At 38.0% G+C, this 20,218-nt stretch overlaps 1 protein-coding gene across 1 annotated transcript in view; it reads right to left on the bottom strand.

Annotated features, from left to right (window-relative positions):
* Positions 1 to 14,049: 14,049 nt before the first annotated feature.
* LOC145489082 (uncharacterized) overlaps positions 14,050 to 20,218 on the bottom strand; it is an 18,358-nt gene continuing 12,189 nt past the window's right edge. The window contains exons 6-8 of the mRNA XM_081467986.1: positions 17,669 to 18,823; positions 15,497 to 15,764; positions 14,050 to 14,860 (exon numbers count right to left, since the gene is read on the bottom strand). Of these exons, the coding sequence (XP_081324112.1) occupies positions 14,456 to 14,860; positions 15,497 to 15,764; positions 17,669 to 18,823 (1,828 nt within the window). The 3' untranslated portion in view covers positions 14,050 to 14,455. The remainder of the gene's footprint in view (positions 14,861 to 15,496; positions 15,765 to 17,668; positions 18,824 to 20,218) is intronic.

Below are 20,218 nucleotides of genomic sequence, written 5' to 3'. Positions count from 1 at the left end.
TAGATGAGGTTTTTAGTGTCACAGGTCAGGTTGGATTTTATGGCGCGCGTTTCCCCGGTAGAAGTATGTAGTAAGTCCGTGAGAAATGTAGGGACAAGTAGCACAGTTTTTGCCACAACGGAAAGAACCAGAAGTTGTGTCGGCTTTTGCTTTTGTATTCTTCATTTCAATTTTCGTTCACTCACATTTCGAGACCAGACATGGCGGTTCAATCGGTTCGACCTTCACGTGCTTTTTACGTGTTGACTTTTTACGTGCCGACAGTCACGCAACGCACATAAAGTCAAAAAGCAGATTGCGATCAAACGAGTATGTTTCAGAGAACAACACATTTTTTTGCTGCATACGATTGCATAAAAAAGGTCTGTTTTGAAAAGCAGTGTCGGCTGCTGTTCTAAACCTTGTTAGTTCTTCACTGTTTGACCGACGCGACAGCGATAAACCTGAGAAGTTAAATATTTGTGTTTCACCGTTCGATCGACGCGACAACATAAACCGGAGAAGATAAACATCTCGCCCCATTGTGCCCATAGAGCAATTCGGGTGATAACAATTGAGTTTTTAATTTCGAGGGGTCTGAGTTTTCGGGGTCTGTTTCGGGGTCTGAGTTTTCGTGACACCCGTTTTTCCCGGCTTTCCCTAGACTACCTCCAAATTGTACGACCCCTTGCGAAGACTGGTGACGATCATATCGAAGAAAGCACCGAATATAATGAAATAAGCACCGAATATAATGAAGTAAGCACCGAATATAATGAAGTAAGCACCGAATATAATGAGGTAAGCACCGAATATAATGAAGTAAGCACCGAATATAATGAAGTAAGCACCGAATATAATGAAGTAAGCACCGAATATAATGAAGTAAGCACCGAATATAATGAAGTAAGCACCGAATATAATGAAGTAAGCACCGAATATAATGAGGTAAGCACCGAATATAATGAAGTAAGCACCGAATATAATGAAGTAAGCACCGAATATAATGAAGTAAGCACCGAATATAATGAAGTAAGCACCGAATATAATGAAGTAAGCACCGAATATAATGAAGTAAGCACCGAATATAATGAAGTAAGCACCGAATATAATGAAGTAAGCACCGAATATAATGAAGTAGGCACCGAATATAATGAAGTAAGCACCGAATATAATGGAATAAGCACCGAATATAATAAAGACAGCACCGAATATAAGGAAAAAAGCACCGAATATAACGAAGAAAGCACCGAATATAACGAGGGAAGCACCGAATATAATGGAATAAGCACCGAATATAATGAAGACAGCACCGCATATAAAGACATAAGCACCGAGTATAATGGAATAAGCACCGAGTATAATGAGTTAATCACCGAATATAATAACATAACTACTCAATATAATGACATAACCACCCAATATAATAAAAAAAAGTATCATAAGACAGTTCTGGCGTTCCATAGATAAGAGTTATTTTCGCATGCATTAACATAGCATCCGTACCCTTAACTTGAAACGCCAGAGGGACCTTCGGCTCGTCCTTATCCATCCAACCCAGGCCAAAAAACCTATTTCATTATTTAAATAATCCAATCAAATACCAGCAATGAAACATCCATTCAGAGCACGCAGTAGTGAACATTTGGAAACTCAAATTGAAAATTTTTCATGGCATGAATTATTTGTGACTTGCCAAATTTCTGTGAGATTCCCAAGCTGTGCACATCAAAATATGGAGGAAATAAGGTGGTTAAAAAAGTAGATATCATATGTTGACCGGTAAGGTCTTTTTTCCCCAAGAAAAAAAAAAATGAATATCCCACCAGGACTCGAACCTGCAACCTCGTATCTCCCACCGGCTAAACTATTCGACCCCTCTGTTGAAGTCCTAAATTAAAAGCGACTGTTAGTCAAACATCAGCAAGTGGATATTTCAAGGAATGAAACCAGCGTTGAATTTATTAGTTGATTACTGAAGTCTTCAGAGCCACCTTCAGGGTAGCCTGCAGAACAGGCGGATTAGCGGACCAGAGAACGAACTTGCGCGAAGCGCCGCGCTCGTGTACCACGCGGTCAGCTTCGCGGGCTACCGTTTCCTCGTGCCAAGGCCTCGCCGGCTAAAATAGACAGGCGGCCCTGGGGCTCAACTTGAATTTGCATTGCAACTTTGCACGAGGTACTTGGAAGCGCGGCTTCTTCTTTCAAACTTTGCCTAATACCGTGTCTGTATCACAAGATATGTTCCCAAACGCGTTCCAGACACAAAAGCTGGCTGGGGGAACCTTCTGGAGGGAAATTCACTCAACTATTCAAGTGGCAGAAACAGCAAGCCACTTCAAGGTGCAAGATGCAAATCTTTGACCATCCACGGTAGGTGCATAAACTGATGTAATGAAGACTTTATATTTTATTGCTACATCTGAGTAAAACGGTTGAAAAGATTTTACACGCTTTGAGAGATTATTTCCCCAAAATAAATCGATATCTCGTGAATTCGAATGTTAGGCCGGATGTTTGGCTTGTACTGAAACATAGAACAGTGGAACACCGGAACGCCGGAATGCCGGAATGCCGGAACACTGGATCACCAGGATACTAAAATCCGGAGCACAAACTAAAATCCGAAACCCAGAATGCATATAAAATCCTGAATACTAGATTACTAAAACCTAGAACGAAAAAAAAAAAAAAAACATTTGGAGTACTAAAGCTAGAACACACAAAACATTCCAGGGTTTTGTTCCCTGAGGTTAGCTCAATTTTCCGCAAAGGCAACGCGTTGGTTACAAGCGGTCACAAGCTCAAGCATTTCATAATAGATTTGTGATCGACTTTGCCACTGGTGTCCATAAAATGGTGGGCATTTCTACAAAGATCACACATGCATGAAACTGTGTATAAATTATAAAAGTGAATAAATTCCCATCTAGCTCAAGAACAGTTAGCTACCCAGGTTAGATATTTTCTGTGACATTTATTAAAAATTTTTATCATGAATCTCCTGTCATTTGGCTAAAACACTGGCCCTTAAGATTGCTGGTTTTTAAACTACAGAGAGCGAAGAATTATGATCAATTATGATCTTACTAACTCTTAAACAGGTTTTTATTAAAAGGCAGCAAAAACACCTTTTTTGAAACATAGTGACAATGCATTAATTTTATGCTCATGTTAAAATTAATTTCATCGCACTGTAAGTGGTGCAAGTACAGCAATATTAGTAGACGTGTAATTATTGCATTGTAAGAGTATTGTAAGTAATCATTTCTATTTGCAAGGCATAAAAAGTTAAAAAGTAAATGGTTCTTAACTTAAAATCTTGAATCTTAATCCTAAAATCTTAACATTTTTAGCCTTGTAAATAGAAATTAGTTTTTAAAATCAAAGTGAATATTATGGACAGTAGTGTAAGTACCGTAATGCAAGTAATGTTTAAGAAATAGAAAACATGTGCCGTGTTTCTATCGAGTTATAGAAACATGAGTGGAAGTTTGGGAGAACGAGAAATGCGGTGGGAACATGAGCCGCAGGTGAGTTTTTCTACAGCTTTTTTGAGTTCTCCCAATTTTTTGACGAGTGTTTCTGTAACTTGATAGAAACACAGAGAACATGTTTTCTATTTCTTTTAGAAAACAACGCGACGAAAAAAAGGAAAACAAGTTGTTAACTTTGATTATCAAAATGTAAATTCTCTTTGCTTGCACCATCACTACATCAACAGCTTGTGCTAGTTCTGTGTTTCTATTGAGTTATAGAAACACCACTTTAATAAATGAAAGAAAAGAAAGTTTTCTTTTGTGATTGTTTGAACGTGTTTGTGTACATGGTTAACTATTATACTGTCCTGTAAAAGTAGACACTAAGTCATTTATCAAAGTGTCTGTATTACTTACATTGTATCAGGTAAAACATGAAGCACATGAACATAATGTGATGACGATATTGGAGCACTTAAAGACCAGTCATGGACTTCAGATACAGCTCCATTTATTAAAGGTAATTTTTGGTGTATAAGGGAATTAGGAATGTTACATAGCAGCTACCACATGTAGTATCAGCTGCAATTCAGTCTCCTGAGAATAGGCCAAGTTTGATATATCAAAATTGTACCTCAGCTTTGAGGCTTTGGGGAATAAAACAAACTAAACACATTGAGTTTGAGGGATGGATGATAAATTTGTTATGTTTTACTCCTCTAAGCCTTGGAGCCAAGTTAGAATTTTAATATATTGAAATTGGTTTATTGATGAAGGGGTTAACTAATGCAATTATTGAACACGACATATCTTATTGTAGTTTTTATCAGCAGTGTTAAAAACTTATTTTGACATGTTACGAAGGTTAAATCAAGATGGATTATTAGAGCTGACATCTGTTGTAATAACTTCGAATATTTGGGACTCATCTCAGTTTTCTTTGAAATATTTTTGTTGTGACCTATAGTTTGTTTTACTAAGTTGCCAGAGCAAAAGTGAATGGAGAGCCTATGTTATGTACAACACATTTATTGCAAATAATTATTGTAGACCCAAAACGTGAAAAGGAAAGCTTTTTGTGGTATGATAACTTTTGCTGACACCTGTTACCCTTCACCTGGGTTACTGTTTACAAAGTTTACAACTTTATAAAACAACAACAAAAACAACAGCAAAACAGTTAAATCATATAGTGTCACAGGTGCAATGTTGTCGTTGATTTTACTACTGACGTTGCTATGTAACCAGTCCGCAAATTCAAATTTGTTCCTCTCTGTTTAAAGGACAACAGAAATCAAGAAGTATATCATAGCCATAGTTACCGCCAATAATGTTGAGATTTTCTGATCCATTAGCTTACAAAAGTGATCGAAATCCAATTTCTCCTCACAAAATTAGTACATTGTCAACCAAACAGGTGATGAGAATAAAGACAATCATAAATACGGAAATTCTGCAGCCATTTATGCATGTCAAGTAGGATGAAGAAAGCTTCATGCAGTTGCAAAAAAATGCAAATACAATAGAACGGTTCAGTATGATATATATCAAACATTTTTGTTTTCTTTCTTCCAGGATTTCTCAGGGACCAGATGATTGAGTGAAGATAAACGCAAAGACAAGACACTGGAGGCGATATTAAGGACACAGGACACAGGACACAGGACACTTAGGACAAGACACAGTATGTAAGGGAAAAGAGTAAAACAAATTGAAAAGTAGGACGTGTAAGACAGGATTTTTTTCGTGGACTAAATGTTAGGTTCGGCGATGTTTTCCTCATTAAATAGAACACAAAGGCTATCTATAAAAATGAACTAGCCCAAAAAATGATTTACAGTTAGTTTTTGTAGGAAATGTGTCGTCAGCTTTGCTTTACAAATTTTAATCTAGTTTTAATCTTTTTGTCTTTGTCCATGATGCGAGAGCTTGGTGGATTATGTGACTGACGCGTACGTGACTCTTGAGCAGCAGTGCTGTGGCGTTACACTAGCGGCCGTTGAGACTATGTTAATACGGTTTTGTGGTGAAATTTCAATACACGGCACTGCAACAGTAGATTTAACTGTTAAATTAACAAATAAAGATTGTGATGTGCCTTTTGATATTTTGTTGGCTTGTTTAGACAAACGGCAAGGCAGCTGGGTACCAAAAGAAACTTTCTTTTCTTTATTTTCGGAGTAACTAGAAAATACGACAACCTTTCCTGAATTTGAGTAATTCCCGTGCAAAACTTTATTTACATATTCTCAACGGTCGTTAGCGTAACAAAACACCACTGTTGTTTAATAGTTCCGTACGTTTCTATCACATGATTCACCGAGTTCTCGTATCGTGAACTTCGAAAGACTGATTTTCCTTGAGGAAGCAAATTTTTATATATATATTTTATAGTTAGCCTTCGTGTTTGGAATCACAACTTTTTGCTAGCTTTGTTTCTCGGACCAATTTCTATTGTTTGTCCAAAATCTCTCTACCAAAAGCGATTTTAAAAACCAGGGTTTATAAAAACGTTTCTGAAAAGTTTTTGTCGGGTGATTTCAAGCGTATTCCGTCGAGTTACTGTTGTACAAAATCAATTTCTGTTTATTAAATGTTTTCTAAAAATTGACTTGACTGCCTAAAGTTACCCTAGGGTTAGCCCATCTCGAAATTTTTAATTTTCCCGCCAAAAAACTTAGAAAAAATACGGGCGCTCTAAATACGCATGCGCCGTTTTTTAAATTTTTTTTCTTCTGGTTTTATTTTTGACAACTGTGTATTATTATTACTCTTAACTGTTATTCAATAAAGTATTATTAGGAGCCATAATCCACTCAATAAAAGTAATAAATACAACACTCAAACTTGTTTTGTCTTCTTTTGTTTCTTTTATTGACGTCAAATAACTTTAATTAAATGTAATAACAAATCAATAACTCACAAGTATTCTTTAATTAGTTTATTGAAATTCAGTTAAATTAATTACAAAGGTGGCAATAAAAAATTTGCCCTTTATATACTAAGACTTTTGGCGGGAAAATTAGAAAAAATTTGCACAGCGTTTCCCCTGGCAACTTTTTTGACGAAAATTTTAAGGGGGTAACCCCTATAATTTTTCCCGCCATAAAAAAATCAACATATACCATCTCGAAAACAAATTGGTAAATTTGATTCCAGTCGTTAAGTTCTTCAAAAAACTAAGATTTTGAGTCCAGTGAATATCTGTTTGTGTTCAAGATGGTATATTCCATGATGATATCTTGTTGAAAAGTCAACCGTAAAACGACGAGCAGCTGGAAACCTATTTACAAAAATGAGAAGTGCAAGTTAAAATTTCTAGAACTGCAACGTTTCTACGCAACATTGAGAGCGTAAAAACATTTCTAAATCGAAAGGTTATATAGCCGAGTAACTTACGCACAAACTTTCTAACCTGTAGCGATTCTAAAATGTCACCACCTTCTCAATGTTGTGCAGAAACGTTGCAGTTGTAGATATTTTAAATGGCTCGTCTCATTTCTGTATATAGATTTCTAGCTGGCCGTCATTTACAGCCTAACTATTTAACATGATATCACCATCCAATGTATTTCAAGAAGATAGCAAAGGCAAGCCATCAACCCGATTACTTATCAAAAAAATGTGAAAACCCCAATCTGGTCCTAGTGTTTGAAATATTTTAGAGCTTCCGTCACTTTTAGCTGATATGAAAAAGCAAAAGCCGACAAATTGTAGGCCAATTACAAAAATGCCCATGGCTTGCTTCGTTATCTTCTAGAAATTATTTCCAGCGAGGCGTTGAAGGTTAATGTCTGGTTATCAAAGCTTCAGAATGTATCAGTATAGATCGTATGCTTCTGTTAAATATTTCTTTATTAAAACTGTCATTTACGAACAAAAACAAAATTTTAGAAGAATCAGACAATTGAAACTATCGCTTTGAAAAGCAATAGAACTAATAGCAAATGTTCGGGAAATTTTAAAAGAATCAAACAATTGAAGCTACGTTCGTGATAATAGATATAATTAGTGAATATAAAGATAACAATAAAATTTTCAAAGAATTGGACAACTGGAGCTGTGTTCAAAATCGATGATGCAATAGTGAATACTTTTAGTAACAATTTCTGTCAGTTGCGGACGAAAGCATTATTAAGAACAATCAAACAATTGGAACTACAAATTTTTGAAAAGCAACAAATCTATTCGTGAATATTTTCGGTGAAGATGTTTTCAGTCCAAATGGTAGCTTAAACATTTTTAGAATATTCAGACAATTGAAGCTACATTTCTAAAACTTAACATGTCTGATAGCACAAATTAAATGAGAGCAAAAACAATTTGAAAAACCAGACAGTTGGACCTACATTTTTGAAAAGCGATGATGGAAAGAGTTGCTTGATACCAGACATAATTCAATACAGCCTCACTGAAAGTTAAACAAGAGGATATATTTGGTTTCTGATTGACCTTTTTGTGTTTTTCCCCCTTCCGAAGAAACAAAATATAAACCGAACGTTTTCCGTACAGAAGTGTATGAATTTAAAGAATATCTGCCGATAAATCTAGTATTTTCAGGAAACGAAGATCAATCTAGAAATCCAATATCCTCTTCTAGAAATACTTTCAAGGTGGCTCTGCATGTCAATACACAATAAACGTCAAAAAATGTTCGCGCTTTTCACTATAGCGCATAAAACGAGAAAAAAAAAAAAAGGAACGCGAGGGAAACAACGAAGAATGATCAAATAATGTTTTGTGATCATGTCAACAAATGTTTCAAATAATCAAAAGTTGACTTCAATAAAGTTAAGAACAAATTCAGATTTACAAACCAATCGTCGACGATTCCTGGAATAATTTGAAATGTTTCGTAATTTCAAATGACGAAGAAAGAAACGATAGAAATTGTTTAATAGTTATACAGAACACTTTTAATTAACTTCAGAGATTGTTCTTTTAACATAGACAGTTTACATCAGATGAATTATTACCGAGAAATTTCAGGAAAAATGAGGAACATTGTAAACGTTTAAGTCTATTCGACTGCAGATCGAAGAATCGATCAAGACACTGAGAATGCCGAGATTTTGAAAAGTAGAAATATTTCACCAACAACAAATTTTGATACCTCCGAATTGAAACAATTTTCTACGACCACGCATTTTATGTTATTTTTGAGCGAGGGCATTGCCCTCCAATAGACAATTCACATTTTAAATTGAAACTTGGCCTCCGTTAAACTCAGTGCTTGATGCAATTTTGGAGAACAAGACAAATTAAAATGTCCAGCGTTGAATTGTTTGTCCAATTTATACCAAAACAGATGATTGACAGGATCACGTAACCAATAGTTACTATTACGGCTTGATTTCAACATACAGCGCCACCTTAAAATACTCTGCAAAGGTCATCGCTTAGTAACAGGTTTTCAAACTTGGGAGAGTTGAGCGATTGTACAACAATTTAGAATTTTCAACGAAAAAATAACACTCCACTTTGGCAAAACACACGTAGTAAAGCATGCAAACGCCGAACCGATAAAATATAATTTACTCAAGTTAATGATCGCTCGAGCAAAGAAATAAAACTCCCCATAACTTGAAAACATGTACTAAATGATGGCTCGAAAGTGGTTGAAACCTTTTCCGTCAAAAATGGCAGAGTTAATTAACAATCACTATCGAATTTTAACTTTTTCTTCCTCAAATATCACTCCAATGCAAATATTTCAGCCGATAAGTAAAAAAAAAGAAACTCTTAGCAAACAAAACGATTTTGAACTCGATTATATCTTTTCTAGTTTCAAGACTGCCATTTCTTATCGGAGAGATTTAAATTTAACAAAATTCTCAAATGCCTATTCTTAACTTGATCTTCATCCTCCCTGCTTGAATCCTTTTGATCTCCTCGTGTTTTCCCGATTTTCCTGTCTTCCGTTGTTTGCTCCCTGACAACAAAATAGATAAAAATTGCATAAGGAACAAACCCGAGGGTGGAAACAAACGGGTAAACGAGGAGTAAAGAATTCACAGTGAATTGAAAGGACACGAACGCGCGTTGACAAGTACAAGACAAAGTTTGACAAAGAAGCGCAACTTTCATAAAGAAAGCCAAACTATCGTCGAAAAAACCACTAAGAACCTGGCGTCTCGTATGGCTCTTGAGCTAGCTTCCAACGTACGTTTTACTCCCTTACTAAAGCCATACGATTGTTCTGAAGTTGAACGCGAAATGTAAACCGTGTCCGGCAATTCAAGCGCACGTGGTAGAATGACTTGGAGCCGGTATTTCTGGTTGAAATATTACCTTAGAAGAGGGTAGAATACAAAGAAATTGATACTAACCTCTGGCGGGAATGGGTGTCAACGGACTTCTCTCACCCAAACGTCGACGCCATTTCTTCTTCAAAGGAAGAATTTGCTTCCCGTGTAGAAGGGAACGGTACACATCTTGCTCCGACGGCAACCATCTTAAAATAACAAGCAAGCACCTCAGATCAGCAATAGTCATCATGAATATGGAAAATAACATTAGACCAATCAGCAATCCGACACGTCGCGAATTTTTAATGACAACACCCTTTGCACGCTTTCTTCTGCTACAACTTTACATTTCCTTTGTTTTTGTGGAGCCCACGTAAACCCGTTTGGACTATCAAACAAAAAGGTCATCGGGGAGTAATTGAGCTTTTTTTAGAGTTCTTGAGAGCCTATCTCTCCGACTCAGTTTGAAAATGAATCTGGTAGCGTTCATTTTCCATTCAAAGATACAAAAACTGATCACTCATCGCCATTTTTTCTGTTCCACTATCCATTCGTCCTTATGCCACACAAAAACCGCCGTACGACGCGGTACAACTTAAGTCCAGGAAAAGTGGCTAAAAAGCAAGGTTGTCTAAGTCATTAGCAAGGCAAATTCTCAACGAAAAATCCTTTATTTAAAGTTAGATATGGCTAGTTGTGTCTCGTCTTGTGCCTCGTCTCGGCGGGAAATACGAGATGTGACCACTTGACATTGTCAGTCTTCGCGTAACTAGCGCCAGTCCCAGGCGTAGAGAGTCGAATAGACTAATTATTTCGATATATTAAAATTCAGCCTAAAACAATTGACCTCAGCACGAGGCTCTGGGGAGTAACTACAGAGTTTGTGGGGTTTATTTCCTAGAGGTCGATTGTTTCCGGCTGAATTTTAATATTGCATACAATTCTGACGACAAGGAAAACTTCTGCTTTCCGCTTCAGCGTACCTTTGCATGGAAAGAACTCACCAGGAACCCAAGGGGAAAGTGGAAGGTTGCAAATAGCGGAATGCACGGAGAACGTGCTGAAAACTTTCATAGCTGGTTATGATTTACTCTGAGCCAAAATAAAAACATTGAAAAAACTCAGGTCGTTGATGAGCCTCGGTTACATCTTTATAAAGTTTGTTTATTAAATTCATTGTTGTCTCTTATCTTTCCAAAGATTCGTATTTATTTTGCTCTCGTTTGCACAAGGTGACCCACTCTTTTGATTACCAACTTACAAAAACGGGATTTGACAAGACGAAAGGAATTTTAGGTAGCCTTTTAAAACGATAATGGGGTAACAGTTGATTGACAGGAATTTTTCAGTAATCCAGGTTTGATCTCTAATCTTAAAAAGCGTTTTTACTACTAATTAAGTTCAAGTAAAAAAGAAAATAAAAAAGTAGCAGTATTACACAAAAACCAATATGAGCTTGTAGCGGTCGTGGAATAAAAAAGTAAAATTAATTCCCCGACGAAAGTTGAACCCATGCCCTCCTGAACCTCGCTCGGGTGCTGTTGATTGAAGATTAAAAGATTGAATAAAAGATTGAAGATTAATGATTAAAGATTAAAGGTTAAAGATTAAAGTTACTGCATGCAATGACATAAACCACCTGGATAAGGAGGATTCATAAAGAACTAGGCCATTGACTAAGTTCATATGTGCACCTAGAGGAAACCAAAGTGAATTCGTTGGAAATGTCACAGGGAACTAATCAATAATTAATCCATGGGGGAACTTATAAGGTAACGTACACCGGAATGGCTCGACAGAGGCGCAAGGAAACGGAGCGATATAACGCACGACAAAATATGCACGAGGAAGCGCAATTTGTAACGGAAGAGCAAACATTGGAGGAACAGACGGCTTATGCGCGCGGGTAACAACGATAGGGAAACCATGGGTAGACCACGGAAGGAGCGCACAGAATTGCGCATAGAAGAACACACCTGGAAATACACAGGGAACGCAAGGTGTTGTGGAGGAGTAGTGGGGATACACGTAGTAAATGAACAGGGGACAAAAAAAGAATTTATCATGAACAAATGCGAGACCAAGCGCGCTTGCGTATAGCAAACACAGAAGGCTTGGTTTATTTTTGACAAATTTCTAGACTCCTTTAAAGCGCAGGCGTTTTTTTTCCGCCAAAAGACTTTCAATACTTTTGGACTATGAACATCAAAATCCATTTAAAGCAGCACATTTTTCCCGCCAAAAGACAGTTTGTTTTTTTTTTACAAATTTCAAAGCACTGTTTAAAAGCGCACACTAGTTTCCCGCCAAAAGACATAAATTTTTTTTTGAGTAAATGCAAGCAAATAATCTGTAATTTCGTTTCAGAAGACTTTCTGTTTTCTCTCTCCGCCGCATTTAATAAACTTATCTGTTAATTTCGTTTCAGAAGTCGACTATAGTAAGAACCCCAAGTTTGGTAGACAACTGACTAGAACTTGAGAATCTAGAGTGAAGAAGTCGGATATGCTAAAACTGAGTTTCCTTTCATCTTGACCGAGCAAGTTTGTTCAGTAACCCGGGTGTGTATTTTTAAGGTGGCTGGGCTGTTTTCTCTCGCGAGTTATTTTCCAAGGAGAGGCTTTCGCGTTGAATGCTTCTGGAGACCATGTTAACGCAGAGCAGAAGATACTCTCGATCCTTCACCGTTTGAATAAGATTAACAGTCAACAAGGTCAAGTGATGGAAGAGCTTCAAAACAATATGAAGACGCAAGTCGACGTTGCTGTAAAGACGCTTTCTGAATACCTCAAATCAGACGATGTCAGAGCTCGCTTCACTTCATGGACATTAGACGAAGTTCCAAAGGCAGAGAACTTCTGGGAGGTGACAAGAAGCAACATCCTGAACGCGTTTCGGTCCCGTATGAAAGACATCTTAGATCAATGGGAAGAAGATAACCAAATGTTTGAAAACGCTGGTGAGTCACTTGCAGAAGGGAGAACATTATGGGCTTTCCACAATACTCGAAAACAAAGCGTCAATTGTAGAACTCGGCTTTGATATCCGTGGGATACGAGATCTAGCTAGGCAACGATGTGCAGATCCCCAGAGGTTATAATATTCCCTCTCCACTCATCCTTAGATCAGTACCAAGAAGCGGGTTCAGTGTGTTGTTTTGTTCCCTCCCTCTACAATCGTTCGATCAACTCTCCCATTAATTTAGTGACTACGACGTGAGAGTATTGTGTAATAGAATGCTGGTTTTTCCAGCCAGCAAGAAACGTCTACTTGGCCTTGCGCTTCCGTTGAGTACCCCTGTAAGAACTTCACTCTATCAAACTAATCGGCAAAGGTTGAAATTTAATTTCCGACAGTTTTCTTACCCTGATTGTAGACCTATATATCAGATTATATAACGACTCTAAAGAAGGGAAGTTGACTGGTCAAAGCAGAGATTAATTGAGAAGGGTCTCTGCCTGTTGATGACAATGTACGATTTTTGAATTGTAAGGAAAAAAGAGCGTTATTCAGAGATGAAATACTTTAGAAGTGTTCGTCACGAAAATTTTCCGAATAGAAAATCTAGGGCAAAGTAGAAGTAGACTCAGGATGTACCTTTGTGATGCACGCTTTGACATATGGGACCAGTAAGGACATGACGAACATTAACAAAACATGCAGTTACCCAACTTCAGTGGATCATTGATTTGAGCAATTTGCCTGTGACCACTGTGAAATCGTTAACCCTTGTCCGATCGAGTTTACTTAATAATCCGTCGTGTAATGTTCAAGGCACAGTTGCGGCAAGTATCGCGGGGAACCCTCACTCTATATACCAGAGAATATATTTAGCGACTAATTAATATTGTAAACTGCGCATTTGGGAAAAAGGCTTTAAACATAGAGCTTCGATATAGACAAGCAAGCAACTTATTTCAGTCTATGTTTTTTACATGAAGTTTCCTATTCATTAGTATATGTAATAGTTTTTCTGTCTTGTTTATCTACTTAAGAAGAAAATTCGGTATCACAAGCTAACTCAAATTTCTTTGTATGTCAACCCCTTTGGATTTCCAAAGAACGCTTTGTTGAAGACCAAAGCGGAGGGATTAATACACCTGTTGTGTATTCGGGTTTTTATTAGAACTGAAAAAAACTAACCTACGTACAAAAATATAAAGGTGTTATCAAGTGACTGCGGTTTAGCGTGTGCCAATTAATGATTACAGATTATCTAACAATAAGATTTTCATAAAATAGGAACAAACACCGCAACACCCAATTCAAAACTAATGACCAATAACTAACGCATCCTTATAAATCGTATACATGAAGTAAAGCACCCTCCCCGCCGCCCTCCCCCCCCCCCCCTGTCGATAGGGGTACAGGAGGAAGAAGCATAGTCCTTCATACTAAGCACTTGGTGCTGAAGAGTATACTGACAAACAGATTTATTCTGTGCTCCTTTTTTCGAAATCCCATCGACCTTACATCAGTATCAAAAGTTATTCAATGTTCTAACATTTCTTTGATACAAAAAAAAAAACGTTTCATTGTCAATTCCTAATCAGACAAAAGCCTACGTAACCGAAATCAAAATTCATGTTTATCCTGAATTGTCTATTAATTGTATTTGACTGGAGGAAAAAAATTATCGTCTATATTCCCTTCAATCAGAAAGAAGAGAACGATCTAAATCAAATTTATAATCATTTAGAGTGTATATTCTGCTCCATGAACCTTGTATAGATCAGACCATTGACTAAGTTACAGTGGTGTAACAGCGTCCTGGGACAGTGTAGTGATTTCTTGATTACAAGCGTTTGCGGAAGGACGTTGCTCTGGATTTCTCTCCCAGCATCGACTCATCAATTGCCTCCATTGTTCCGGAGGCTTCTTGCTGTCTTCCACATCTTGTGGACGGTAGCCATTATCCACCTTACTGAAGAAAAGTGTCATCGTGCCGTTGAATTCAGCAAAGGCCCGCTGCCCATACCACATCTCCCACAGTATTAAACCAAAGCTGTATATGTCTGCTTTGCAGTCATACAACTGGGAATGAAATACTTCCGGTGCGATGTACACAGGGGTTCCCTCCAAAGTACCCGTGATGTCATTTACGTCTTTAGCAACTCCAACATCAGTTATCTTCACTAAGTTGTCCTCTGATAGCTTAAATGTAAACGAAGGAGCACATACAGTTTCATTATACTCAGCAAATTGAACAATTTCTTTAAAGGAACTCGTACAAAAGACAATTTATTGTTTTATACTTTCGGGATGTAATGAAATTTTTCTAAAATGTTGTTGATTTGAAAACTATAAGGACGAAAGTTAAGTTAAGTTAAGTTTCGCTAAGATAACAATCATATTTTCTTTATTTCAAATAATTTCAACTACTTGGGAGTTTGCTAGGTGGAACGTTTGAAGCCTCGCAATTTTTTCAAATATAGTCAAATGTTCATGGGTATCTACAACAGAAATAGAGAATGGGGATTTCGTTAATAGCTGGCCACAATTTCCCATTTTCAGTTTCCCATTTGGTATTTCCCACTGCCCACTGCATTGTTCTGCTAAGAGAAATTAAGTGTCTAAGAGTACTTGTGTATGTACAACTCTGTTCTCAAAACTAGAAAGAATTTGATTCATTATCGAATTTTACTTAGGTTTCAAAGCATTTTTACCCTTTCAAACTCGGAAACAGATTTCCTGATGTTTCATTCAATTTAAAGAAAATCAGAATACATTTTAAGCAATATTTAGTCAGTATTTTTAAACTGGCTCAGCAAAAATACTTCAGCCTCATACCAATATGTTCGCTAGCTTGAGGTCTCTGTGGACAACCCCCTGTTCGTGAATGAACGTAAGAGCACTGGTGATCTGTCTCGCCCATCGACACACTTCTCTAAGGACAGCAGGGTTTCTGGATTTTGCTGGAGCTGCTTCTGGCTGATCGAAGATCTGACTCCTCAAGCTTCCTTTGCACTTTTCCATTACCAGGATCACTCTTGTGGTGCGCTCCTTCTTGAGAAGGGATGTGCCATAAAACTTTACAATGTGAGGATGCTCCAATTTTCTGACGAACAGAATCAAAAACATGCAATATGCATAAAAGGGATGCAAAATTGGCTATATTTCAATAAACTGTCAGAAACATTTCTTTCTTATCTTAGTATTTTGTCTACCGAGTACTCACACGTGAGAGAAATGAAACTCCGTATCTCCCAATATGGTCTCAAAAACCGACGAACAAACAAAAAGCTCAAGTGGTATATAAGGAGGAAACAGTTGCGTTTTGCTCCTCAAAGAACTCCGCTAGACACTAAATTTAGGGAAGAATTTAGAAAAGGCCGAGTTCATTTTTTTTCTAAATAAATCGTGAGGAGTTACTTTTTATCAGCAGTTATTTTAAGGACATTTGGATAGGTGGCTGTGTTTCGATTCCAGTGGATTATCTGAATGTTGTTTAAGGACTGGTTCCGACGAAAATTTTCCAGTTGATAGATTTTTTAAAATTGTTACTACAGTCAGATGAGGTACTTGTGTCAGAAATGCAAAAACAAATTGGGGGTCACCTACTTCGTTTCAGAGGTAAAGCGTGTGGAAAACTACCCTGATTTTCAGTGAAAAATTGGCGCCCGTAATTCAGCATGGTCTACAGGGGTTTATAGTTAAAAATGTCGAAGGTGAGTCATTGGATCGAGGCAAACGATCTTAGTCCCATATTGTAGAAGTGTCGAGTCTGTTGCGTAAATAATTCCAAATGTTACCAACGTTTTCACAAAACTTAACCCTTAAAGAGGCATTTGAAACCGTCGCACAGATAAACGAAGAGCTAAAAAGGAACGGAATTTTGCAAAAAATTCAAACTATAGTCGATAGATTTTCTTCATTTTTTCGCTAAACAAAGAAAATCGGTAGAGAAAATGATCCATCAAAAGAAAACTAGGGGTCACTGAACGTCCAAGATCGTAAAATCAAGGCAAAGCTATAGCAGTGGCCATCTGCCCTATCATAGTTTATTTTATAAGTTAACTTAGCGCCCGCTCTCATGCATGCCGTGGCGTGTGAATTTGCGTGCGCAGTAAGGATGCGCAGAAACAATTAGCCCAAACGTCCTTAAAGATTGAGTAAGGGTTAAGACTACCTCAGGTTAAGAATAGACTTATGTTGCGTTTCCTTGTACTGGTGTAGTGGCCTACACCATTAGTGCTCGATTTGGGTTATTGGACAAGAAAAGTAACTCTACTCTCATAGTGCCTCTTTCTATCCAGGCGTATAAATGGTTACCGGCGAACTTAATGCTGGGGGTAACTCCGCGATGAACTAGCATCTCACCGAGGGGGGAGTATTCATGCTACGAAAACCGGAGGTAAGCGCTGTGACATTCTTGCGTTGCTTTCTATTGTTTTCGTTCCCTATTGAAATCATGATATCCCTACGGGACAAACAATTTACATTTTTGGCCCGCGTATTTATACGAATAAGAGCTACGGTTTCGTTATGTTAATCCATTCGAGCAAATTGCGCATCGCGTACGTATCCAGGATCTGTTCAATTTCTACTTTATTCTTCTGGTGGTATTTCTGTAAGTCGTGTTTGTTATGGTTTTCTTCATTATTTGCATAGCTTCCTTCATTTATTATTGTTGTATTCATTTTCTATTTGCTTGTCATTTTTCCTCGTCAAACTCATATTCGTGTAAACAAATAAAGTCGTAGGATGTTTAAAGTTCCGTGCCAGTTTGGTTTCCACTCGATTAATACAAGCGATAACAAGCGCCAGCCTGATGGGTCACTGGGCCTCCAACACAGGACCAACAATCCTGAAGATTATTCTACATGATATATACTTCTCGATTAGCACTGTAAAATCTTACAATTCCTTCTCCAGTCCTAGGTTAATTAGCTCTTACATGCATGAAGGGTAAGGTTTGTGAAACTTAGGAGCTTTAACAGAAATTCGACATAAATTCCTTACCTCAGAAGATCTACCTCCGCCATAATAAGGGTTGCATTTGTGACATCAAGCACTTTGCTGCACACCTTTAATGCTACAGGTTGCTGCTTTCCTTTCCATCCCATATTCCCTTGGTAAACAATGGCAAATGCACCGCTTCCAAGACAGCAGGACATTTCTTCTTTCCAGTCTAATTCCTCGTTGCATATGTCAATGGCACGGATTTCTTGCAAGGCAAATACCGCCAGATGTCCTCTGATATCAGAAGCTTCATCCATGATTGGTTGGTACACCTCTTTTATCTCTTTCTGTGAACGGCTTTCATCACCGAGTTGTCTGCATAACATCTTGTCAGCCTCGATCAACTCGGGAATACGGGCTTCAATTTGCTTCAGACACAGCTCAGCCTCTTCCACTTGGTCCTTCACGAACAACTCGAGCACGCTTCCGTTTGTAACTTTATCGAGAAAGGCTGCAGATGCTTCAGCCATAAAAGCACACTTGTCTCCTTCGTATTTCCTGATCATATTTCTATCTTCCACCTTGCTTTTTATTACCATTATGCCGACCACAGGCACACCAATTACCAGCGCAATTAGGGTAACTGGAACCCATATTGGACTCATAGCGACGCCGATTACAACCTTTTCTGCTGTAGTTAATTTATAGCCTTCATCAGGTGGAGCACGTTCTGGAACATCCAGGTCGTCATTGGTGACAGCACCCTGGAGATTCCGCAGCTGCCCTTCCACAAAATTGTATCGCTGCTGAAAGTGATGAATAAGAGACTCGCGAGCATCTGAAAATACTTGGTTATCTTCTTCCCAATGCTCGATGATTTCTCGCAGCCGATTTTCTAGCGCTTTCGTGATCCTGCGGTAAGTCACTTCCCAGGAGCCCTCTGCCTTTGGAACTTCGTCTAGGGTCCACGTGGTGAAGCGAGCTCTGACAACACTTGACTTAAGATACTCACTGAGCTTCTGCTCAGCACCACTGACACGAATCTTCAAATATCTATGAAGCTCTTCCATCACTTCGGTTTGCCTTTCTTCAATCTGAAGCAAACGACCGATAATCAAACCCATTTTGTCAGCGACTTTGTCGTGGTCTCTGCAAGCATTCATCACAAAAGCTTTTGCTTGATAAATTATTCGTGAGAGCAAGTAATCCAGCCATCTGCAAAAAATTAGAATAACAATAAAACGTAAATTTCAATTAACATCCTTCACCAATCAAACATAAAAATGTATGCAAGTTAAAGGTTCAGAATAGTATTGGATTATCTTGCTGCGAAGGATAATCGTATTTGTTCTCCAAGAAATCGCGTGCGTTTGAACCAGGGACGCTATAAGTTGGATGACCCACGAATTAGTGGATTAAGGGGCACAATTGTTGCCGAGATAGAATACGAGATGTATGCCATAAAAGGGCCCGTATTTTAAAAACTTCATTCAGGCACCCTAACTATCAGTACGCTGGACAAAACTGTTCTGGATCGATGTTTTACCACAAAAATTAAAACAGGCAAAGTGATGCAAATAATTTTTTGATTGTCTTAAACCTTATTAAATTCCATACGTGGAAACTTATTTTCACATAGATCACGCAAGGTAGACTTGCGTTACAGTGTATGATTTGCGAACTGAATCACAGAAGTATGGAAAATTGCGCGGTCTCTGAGAAAAATAGTCGTGGTTTACACCGACATCGTAGAGTAATTAGACCAGAGTTGTTGTGCGAAGAACATGGTTATGTGCTTGTGGATTTTTTTTCATGAATTCGGCGAGGACATGGTGTGAGGAAGGAGAGATAATCCATCTAAATAGTAGTTATAATCCTGTGTCGCGTTCCCGAACCGAGTCCTTGTTTGACAAGTATCGATTCGGAGTTCGCCGTGATCAACCACACAACTTCTGGCTCTTGATTGTTGGTTTATTTAATGAATTGAAGTATGCGGTGAGAACTAAAAATTACATAAATGCGCATTACGCAACGAAATAACTAACGAGAGAAAATGATCAACGAACAAAATGATATTAAAGTGGGAGAAACAACAATCAAAGGAGACCTATGGCCAAACTCGTGGATTAAGTAATCTAGAGATGAAACATGTTGGTGAACTTGCAATTATTGGTGTATTATTTAAGGCTGTTAAAACAAGCCGGGTTCGTACCACGCAAGGTCGCACTTACCTCACAGACATAGGCTTTTTTTCGTTGGCTTTTGTTGCACACATATTACAAACATATACCGGTACATCCAGAATAGCTAGGGGGGCAAAATTGCAGCTGAACACGGAGTGGTAAAGGTTAAGGGTTCTTGGGTCACAGAGGACACTCCTTGCAAAAAATTCATAGAGTACTCTTTGTCTGCCTGCCGGGAAAATTTGCATATATTCAAGTTGTACGAGCTTACAGACCTGTTTCACTGCATTTCACTCAAGGCTATAGGTAAGGTTTCTTATTAGACAGCACTTCTTTTCCAGTGTGGGACCGCTTGTCCCTATATATATTGCATGTGACATACATCAAAATAAGTAGCCTCTTTTGCAAACATTTTCAGTGTTGATCC

The sequence above is a fragment of the Orbicella franksi genome, chromosome 6, assembly GCF_964199315.1.
Source record: "Orbicella franksi chromosome 6, jaOrbFran1.1, whole genome shotgun sequence".
In the NCBI taxonomy this organism is placed as follows: domain Eukaryota; kingdom Metazoa; phylum Cnidaria; class Anthozoa; order Scleractinia; family Merulinidae; genus Orbicella; species Orbicella franksi.
Note: the sequence above shows the minus strand (reverse complement) of the source record. Positions and strands in the feature narration are given on the sequence as shown.